This window comes from Gavialis gangeticus, unplaced genomic scaffold (genome assembly GCF_001723915.1).
Source record: "Gavialis gangeticus isolate Ggan-Ray unplaced genomic scaffold, GavGan_comp1, whole genome shotgun sequence".
Lineage (NCBI taxonomy): Eukaryota > Metazoa > Chordata > Crocodylia > Gavialidae > Gavialis > Gavialis gangeticus.
Window position 1 is genome coordinate 9,300,651 of NW_017729019.1, and position 8,956 is coordinate 9,309,606.

Sequence of the window (8,956 nt, forward strand, 5' to 3'; positions counted from 1 at the left end):
ATTATGATTTACTATTATTATGCTGATTTCTATCAGCTCAGCATCTGTCCCACTGAGTTGATGTGCTGCAGGTATAATTCATTCTTTGTGTCAATAAATAGCAGAATTAATGGTGGAAATGGATTTTTCCATTCCTACCGATAACTGAAAATGGCAAAGTGGGGAATCATCCATGATCCCACAAAACATCAATGAGAGCTGCGCCTCTGAAAATCAGGCTCAAAAGAAACCTTACCTTTAGCATCTCCTTTTCTTTTAAGCAGGCGTTCAGCTTGTCTGGGCAACCGAATGATGAAGACCACAGGATGCTTCTACCTGCTTGCGCTTTCATTTGTCTGTGGTGCGATCACCTTCTCAGAAGGCAGAAAGCTGCATTTTGGCATTTGTGAACTGAGTGGTGCATCTCTCCAGGAAATCAAAGCCTACTTTGATGCAATTAGAGAAGCTGTTGTAAGTATGGTTTACACTTACCAGTCAAAGGAAATTGTGAGGTTTGAATAACAGAAGACCAGTCAAAGCAGTGGCAAATGTTGACATCATCCAAAAACAGGTTCAGAGAGTGACCTTCCGGTGAATGGAATATCTCATTGGGCAATTCCCCTTTAAAGTTATAGGCATTTGCAGTTAACATTACTCACCTTTTCCTTGGGACGTTGCCAGTTATAGTAAAACAGATGCCCATGTATAACCCCTTTTGGTGCAATGTGGAGGCAATACAAAAAAAGGAACAGTTGCCCAAGCCATAATCTCAGATGCCCGACTATAAATCTAAGCTACCTATAGTAGAATAGGTATTCTTTCTTATTCCACCTTTGCATCCGGTATCCTCATTCAAATCATTGATCTTTCTTCTGTGATTGCAGCAAGATCAGGACCGCGTTACTGACACTGTATTGCTGAAGATGATCCTTCTGCATAACGTCCCGGTAAGCGCTGTGATTTGGCTAGAAAGTGTGGTGCTCCGATGGGGGAAGCTCTATGCGACCTGCTTCTTCAGCCTTCCCTCCCCTTGATCTGAATGTTGCTTCATCTACAAGCACTCTGTTTTCTCTTTGAACTTAACTTAAGCCTTTGACCCCCTTCTTGCTTCCCCTATGGGGACTTTCATGGACCTATCACTGCCTTTGTTCCCTTCATCATGTCTTTCACTTTTTTGTATGTGGAATCTCCTCCCCTCCCTAACTTTTACTTCTTCCCACAGCTTCTGCGTCTATAAGGCTTCCCTACCCACTTTCCCCCTTCTTCCAGCATATCCTGCCCCAGCTCCAGGGTGAGAGCAGTTCTGTCTCCTGCAATTCCATCTTTCTAAGACCATGTATTTCATGCTGTCTAAAGGTCTCATAAAAATGGCAGTTCAGCCTTAGGAACAGTTCCCTTTGGAAGACTCTTGGATGAAGAATAGTGTGTTAAGAGCAGATGAGAGCATCTGATTTAAACTGCACTTAGATCTGTTTCTTACCTTGTTTCCTGCTTTGTTCCTAGCTCCCTCCGGCCTCCGTGGGTGGCTCTCAGTCAGACATGCACCCCTGGTCCAACCTCACAGTCATGGGTACAGCAAGGAGGATTTTTATCCAGCAACAGTTGCAATAATCTCATTGACAGGACCATGCCAGTGAGATTATTCTTTTCTCAGTTCAATATGGGTGCGAATACAATGGAAATAATTATGGAAGATTTGTGTGGCAAATCAGGGCTTCTTGGAAGGGAAAACTTATAGAGTTAGATGTGCGCATTATACAGAATCGCCTTCATTTTCCAGATGGACTGTATAAATGTGCCCTCTTCTGAATATTCGCAGTTAGTTCAGGTACATACAGGTTATTTTGGCTGTGCTATATGCTTCATGCCCTTTCTTCTTCTCTCAGGTACTGGAGAGCTGCTGCTTACTCCGCCACCTGGTGAGGCTCTACGTTGAAAACGTTTTCAGACATTACCCAGCCACAAACCCCCTGCTGCGGAGGAAAACCAGCAGCCTGTCGAACTCTTTCCTCAGCCTTAAGACCACCCTGAGACAGTGTGTAAGTGCCCTAGGGAAGCGAGGCGCTGGCAGCTTGACAGGGTGGAGTTCAGCGGCTACGGGAGCCGAGCGTGACGTATGTTATAGAAGAAACGCTGAATAGAATAACACTGAAGCTTTTGTGTATTGGAGATGGCATAATGGGTGCTACTAGGTCATGAAGCATGAAAGGGTAGATCTCAGTCTAGATCCTGGTGGGAACTTGTGGGAAATGCACCACCATGCCTGCTGCTAGTTTCCCCTTCTCTCTAAGCAAAAGCCAAAAGGCTGAGCAACTTTTCTCCTTCTGCAAGCCCAAATCAGGGCAATACAGAATAGTCTGTGCTATAGATGAGTCCTGCTTAGCTCTGGAGGAGGAACTCCTCTCTCCAGGGCTCTCCTAAATCCACTTCCCAGACTAAGCAATAAGCATATTTGGTTTATTTTGCCCACTAGTTCTAACTGTGGGGTTTTTTTGCATTCTCTTTGCCCAGCATGATCAAAAGAAGTGCACCTGTGGGGCGGAGGCAAACCGTCGACTTGAGCTCATCAGAGAGGAATACAAAAAGGTAACTTGGTGGGTGAGATGCTCCCAGCCATCAACCACCCAGAAAGTTTCCCCTCCTAGCTGGTGGGGGAGAAAATGGCCCACTCTCTGGTTTCTTTGTATTTCTGGGAGGCCCCTCTTAAAGCAGGACTCTGTTGCATCAGGTGCTGCACAGAAACGGAGGAGTTATTTTCCCAAGAGTCTATTTAGGCAAAGCCAATGAAGTGTAGGCAGAGAAATGGAGGAAAAATAATTGACCAAAGTGACTAAGCTGGCACTGGGTAGGACTCTGACCACTGGGCATCCCTTCCAGCCCTACTGCTCTACGAATACAACAATGGAATAGCCCGTTGCTTGTTCAACTTGGCTGTTTTCAGTAGTTCTAGACTTCAGCGTAAACCCTTCAAAGCACCGTGGCTAGGGACACAAATTACCCATAAACTGGTTCAAATCTGCAACATAACAGAAGTTCAGTGCATGTAACCCACTTTCAACATGGCTGAAACTGGTTTAAGATAAACCTAGATGGATGCAGTATCAGAGTTAACTAGTTTAGGTTAAACTGGTTGATTGAACTTCTATCTCAGATCCCCTCCAGATTCAAGTTAACTCTCAGTCGCTCAGCATCCGAGGGTGCTTTGCACCTGGCCTGCAGCCCCCCACTTTCAGGGTGGGTGGGCTAGCCCTGGTCCAAACTGTCTGCTCTGAACTGATTCAGCCTCAGGCTTTTTGACTGTACTTAGCCCATGTGTTTGGATGTGGCCTTTATAATTGAGCTCTGGCTCTTAGATCACCAAAGCATGTTGGCAAATTTTACCCATTGGTCCTAAAGATCAGTATTTACAAATGCTACAGTCTTCCTTCATATTATATTTAGGAAACAGCTGTATTGACTGCATGGCACCAGCTGGCAAAGCCGGACTTGTTATGGTGATTCCAGCTTATAAGAGACAGAGAAAATGAATGGAAAACTCAAATCAAAAAGATCCAAGCTTGAAATGTCTTGATAGATGACATTTATTGCATAAACAACACCAAATCAAGATGGCCTTTTATACAGCCTTTCTGAAGGCACTAACACCACTTCTGTTTTCCTTCTTTAGATGGATAGAGAAGCAGCAGCCATCAAAGCTCTGGGTGAGATGGACATTCTCTTTAACTGGATGGAAAAGGCTAAGAACTAAGAGAAAGGACAGAAACTAGAGCAAAGCCTTTTTTTTTTTTAATGTTTTAATTTATTTGAATTGTTTACATATTCTTTTCTGCTTGTTGTTTGCAATGTTGTGGGAAAACTCAGCCCGTGGTGTAAATCAGTGTAGCTACACTGAGTCTCGGGGAGTCGAAGTCTTTTACCCCAGCTGAAAAGCTGGCCCTTACAGAGCATGTTGCTTACAGAGGCCTGGTGTCTGTACAGCTCCGGGAGGCATCCTGCAAGATGCTGATCTCTTGAACATCAAAGTGGCTCCATGTTGCTTTCCTTTGAGACAGCGGTGTAGCCAAAACTGGCCTAATCCCAGAGTTATAAGCTCTTGCTACTTTGCAGCACAAAACCTAGGACTAGGGCAGAAACAGGCTGTTTTTTAAAATCTCATATGGCTGCACTTCCAACATTTATTGTTAATGATGGCCTTGCATCAGAGTTTGGAGCTGGATTAATTCATGAGCATCCCTTGTTTCTATTTGATTGCAATGCATACTTGGTAGCTGTGGGTACTGAGATGAGAGTCACAGTAAAAAGAAAAAAAGCTAGAATCTTCACCCACCCCCGCATTCGAATTGAATCCATTGAACATTTCTGCTAAAAAAAACAAAATTGCGGATAACTTTTAAAATTTGCCCCTGTGGCACCATAATATCATAAGAACCACTCTTCCAAAAGCATTTCCAGTTTGTCTAGTGGTGAGAGGTCCCTTAAATCTCTCAAAAGCCTCTTTCACTTCCAGTCTGACCTCTTTTGAATTCTTAGAGAGGTGGTTAGCTGTGTTGGTCTGAAACCATGCAAAAAGCAGGGCAGGGTGACACTTTCAAGACTAAATTGTTCAGAGAGGCATGAGATTTCATAGGCAACTGCCTGCTTCATCAGATGCTTAAAACCATTGCATTCCTAAATATCTCACTGAGTTGAATGCGACAACCTCTCTGAGTGAGGCGATGCTCACGTTTTCCAGTTTGCTTAGTCTCCTTTCACTTAATCCTGTGCAAACCCAGAACAACCCCATTGTAGCAGAGGATGTCACAAGGCTATACAACTGGAGTGAAATCCTGGTTCCATGCAAGTCGAATGCAAGTTCCCATGTTGGCTTCAAATGCGGCCAGCATTTTATTCCAAGTGTAAGCCAGACGAGATCAGTCCCAGTGTTACACCAACTTGGATAAGCCTTCATCCAACCTAACACCTTGTGAAGTTCTCAGTTCTCTGGCGCAGGCTTTGGCAACTAGAGCTTATCAGACACCAACAGGCTGGCTGGTAAAAAATATAGCCATTAAAAATAGTTTTCCCTTTTTTTAACATTCATCCTTGCAAAGGACTTTGAGATCCTCTATTGAAGTTGCTGTGCAAGTTCCAAAGGCTATTTATTTTAAATACGCTCTATTTATAAACTAATTTAAAAGTATTTATAGTCAAGAGAATATTTAATAACTGTCTGTCTTCTATGATAAGTGGCACAACTGTATTGCCGGTAAGTACATATTGTACAAGCTGCTGTTGTCAGGTGTAAAGACAATGTTTGTTTTTGCAGTTCTCACGTTGTTTAATTCTGTATTTAAATATGTGGTCAGAGCTGTTTTGTTTTTCTTTCTCAGCTAATAAAATTTTAACCGCTAACTTAAAAAGCAAATGTGGGTAACTTCTTTCCTTAGACGGTGTTTAAAGGAAGCACAGCATCTAGGAAGGGGGAGGAGTTCTCTGTCTGCAGGAGGGAGAGGATTTAGCTATAATATAAAGGGAGTCTTTAATGAGGCCAGACAGAGACAGGACCTGTGGTCCTCTTCTACTCTCCTACTAACACAGCCATTCTCCCTATTGTTAATGCAGCAGGGTTACGTGGGGTCCTGGGCTAAATTCAAAAATCATAAAGGGAGAGGTAAATACCCCGTGAGAGCCTCTAGAAAGCAGCCTGGGGTGTATCTGCTGTTTGGACAGTGGCAGCAAAAGTTTCCTCCATGGTTCGAGAGGGACATACTCCAGGGCTGTGATAATTGGCTAGGGCCTGAATCTAATCTGTCTCAAATAAATCTACCAATAATCCAAAACTTCACTGAAGTCAATGGAGTTACACTAGTATAAGGAACGTGAACTCCTACATTGGCCGCCTGCATAGGGGAAAACTTCACATGCACGGAACAACTGTTTAGAAGAAAATGTTGCCTCTATCTATGCACTAAAACTTGCCAGTTTTGGTACCCGTCAGTATACTGACATTGAGCAAGATCTAAGGAAAAAACTAGGACATAACTTCCAGGTGGTATGTGTTCGTTTGATGGCTGATGCGTCTATTGGGTTGATGACTGGGGAGCGTTTCACATGTCCATAATTGGGTATACAGCTCTCCTGAGTCAACTGTGTGCTGATTCAATTCACCAGGCACTTGGGGACCTGTGAAAGACCAGAGATAACAGATGGTACATAAAAAAAACTGACTTATTTATCGCATTGTCTATAAAGCAGTAGGTCTAATAGGAATAGATTTGATCTTTGGGGTGCTTGGGTTTTAAGGCCCAGACTGGGCCTGATTTCTACCAATGCTGAGCTGACCCCAAACTCAGTCTGAAGTCAGGAGAAGTATGGCATTCTGGACATCAGGGGAAAATCAGGCCCAAGTAATTGAAAGCCGAACATCTGGAAGCCCAAAATTAAAGAACACTTGGAAATTGGATGGACAGTCTTTTCCGGAAAATAAGTTCATGACCTGATGACTGAAAAGCTTGAGACATTCAGGCCAAAAATAAAATGCAATTTTTAACAGTGAGGGCAATGAACTATTGGAACAGCTCTACAAGCAGTGTGGTAGATACTATATCAGTTTAAGTTTTTAAATGTTGATTGAGATGCTTTTGTAAAAGATAGAAAATGAATGCTTAGGGTCCATCACAATGTAGGGGACTTCATATCCTAATGAACGAGTAGACCTCTTGGGAGTTCAGAGGACGACCAGAGTTTTCCAAGGTATTTATTTGCCTAATTATGCAGATTGATGCCTAAGGGATTTACAAAAGTACCTTAGCGTATTAGGTGACTAACTAAAATGGGATTTAGGTGACTAGGCATCTAGCAGGACTGTTAGCAACCTTTATGTCATGGCAAACCTGGTATTAAATGGTTTTAGCGGTGCCTTCTGATTTAAAACTATATTGGCTAAATACAGCCTCGTAGAAGTCAATGGACAAAGCTCCCAGCTGTAGTGAAGGAAATTTCCCATGCTGAATCTATTCAAAAGAGGCTTACACTTTTTTATGACATTATTGACACCAGTGCAAGAACTTTATGAAACTCTCCCCCTCTGCTCTCGGGGAAAGCTGTGGGGAGCCAGGCCACAAGACTATAGTAAGAACTCACTTGGAAAGAATGAACTGAAAACATGCAAGTCGAACATTTGCCCAAATGCCCAGATTACAGTTGGCACCTTGTCCTAGGTTAAGACCTGGTATGGGTATTTCCAATGCACCTGGGGCCTTTTGCAGACAGTAGGAGGAAATGTGGGGCGTTAATGTTTTGTGTGTATGTTTGTGGGAAGTAAAACCTGTGGTTGGACAGGAACCAGTGATCTAACTTCTATGGCCTCTGTATAGGCCCATTTTGTTTGCCAGAAACCACACTGAATATTTATTTCCTGGTCAGCATCTGGGCATGGGTTGACAGAAGAGGGAGTGGAAGCTTGCCAGTTAGAGGTGGGGTTTTCGGGATCTGGCGGAAGGTGCCAGGACAGGTTTTTCCAGACGCCGGGGACCAGGATGGTAGGCAGCATTGCAATCGAGCTTAGTGGGCAGAGTTTCTAAGCTGGAAGTTTAAATTGAGATCTGGCCAAAGACTTGTCCTGTGCCTGAAAGCACCCCAGAGAAACTTTCAGGGTGAATATTCATGGGTCACTAATTGGTAGTAATTAAGTGAGAGTTCCTTCACCAAATCAGGAGTGACTAGGTTTCCAAGGAGCACTTCCATCCTTGCCGGTCGGCACCCCTTTCTAGCTAGGGTGTGATGGCACCGCCACAGCCCTAGCTCCAGAAGGCTGAATTTAAACCCTGCCCTGGACTTGTGCTGAAGACTGTCCTCAGTCAACGTGACCATATACGTGAGCTCCTTGGCAGTCAGGCTGGGAAGTCAAAAGCAGCCAGCCATTAGTCTAGCCCTGCTGCTCCCTTGAGTGCCTTTGCCTAAAGAAGACTAAGAAGTCCTTTTTTAAATACGTAGGGGGTAATAAGAAGGTACTGGGTAATGTGGGGCACCTGCAAGACACGGTAGGAAATTTGGTCGTCAAACCAGACGACAAAGCTAACAAGTTTAAGGACTTCTTTGCCTCCATTTTCCTGAGCAGGGACCAGATCAGCCCCCCCACCGGGCTCCCCTCAGGCCCCAGGGGAGGTGCACCCAGGCCAAGGGTCAGGGAGGATCTAGTCAGGGAACGTCTGGCAGGACTGGATGTATTTAAATCAGCGGGTCCAGACAATCTCCACCCCCGAGTGCTGAGGGAATTGGCTGCGGTGATTGCGGGACCCCTGGCACGGCCGTACGAGCACTCGTGGTGCTCTGGTGTGGTGCCAGAGGACTGGAAGAGGGCCAGTGTGGTTCCCATCTTCAAAAAGGGGAGGAAGGAGGACCCGGGAACTATAGGCCAGTTAGTCTTACTTTGATCCTGGGGAAGCTTTTTTGAGAGAGTTATCCTGGCGCATGTCTGCGAGGGGCCGGCTGGGGAGATTATGCTCAGGGGCAACCAACACAGGCTCATTAGCGGCAGGTCCTGTCAGACCAACCTGGTGCCTTCTACGCCCAGGTCACCAAATCCTTAGACGCAGGGGTAGCAGTGGACATCATCTTTCTGGACTTTAGGAAGGTCTTCGACACTGTCTCTCACCCCGTTCTCATTAAGAAACTGGGGGCTGTGGTGTCGACACCCACACCGTCAATTGCGGTCGCCAACTGGCTGGAGGCCGCACCCAGAGAGCGGTGGTGGACGGGTCACGTTCGCCCTGGAGGGACGTGGGCAGTGGGGTCCCCCAGGGCTCGGTCCTCGGGCCCGCACTGTTCAACATCTTCATCAGCGACTTGGATGAGGGGGTAAAAAGCACCTGTTCAAATTCGCAGATGACACTAAGATGTGGGGGGACGTGGGCACGCTAGAAGGGAGGAATAGGCTGCAATTGGACCTAGACAGGTTACAAGGATGGGCGGATGAGAACAGGATGGGATTCAACAC

At 45.2% G+C, this 8,956-nt stretch overlaps 2 protein-coding genes across 3 annotated transcripts in view; one reads left to right on the forward strand and one right to left on the reverse strand.

The window, feature by feature from the left end:
- Positions 1-266: 266 nt before the first annotated feature.
- LOC109295091 (interleukin-20-like) lies at positions 267-3,727 on the forward strand. The gene is made up of 5 exons (XM_019513745.1): positions 267-450; positions 864-926; positions 1,866-2,018; positions 2,491-2,565; positions 3,647-3,727. Exons 1-5 carry the CDS (start codon positions 289-291, stop codon positions 3,725-3,727), a joined length of 534 nt encoding a protein of 177 aa, XP_019369290.1. The 5' UTR covers positions 267-288.
- LOC109295262 (fas apoptotic inhibitory molecule 3-like) overlaps positions 3,545-8,956 on the reverse strand; it is a 16,430-nt gene continuing 11,018 nt past the window's right edge. For both annotated transcript variants that reach the window (XM_019514023.1, XM_019514022.1), the window contains exon 7: positions 3,545-6,141. In XM_019514023.1, coding sequence (XP_019369568.1) covers positions 5,990-6,141 — 152 coding nt within the window. In that variant the 3' untranslated portion in view covers positions 3,545-5,989. The remainder of the gene's footprint in view (positions 6,142-8,956) is intronic.

Excerpts from the sequence above, each read along its gene's own strand:
- LOC109295091 (XM_019513745.1), top strand. The coding sequence starts at position 289 with ATGATGAAGACCACAGGATGCTTCTACCTGCTTGCGCTTTCATTTGTC. Across the intron at positions 451-863 it reads ATGCAATTAGAGAAGCTGTT|CAAGATCAGGACCGCGTTAC; the intron begins GTAAGTATGGTT and ends CTGTGATTGCAG. Across the intron at positions 2,566-3,646 it reads TCAGAGAGGAATACAAAAAG|ATGGATAGAGAAGCAGCAGC; the intron begins GTAACTTGGTGG and ends TTCCTTCTTTAG.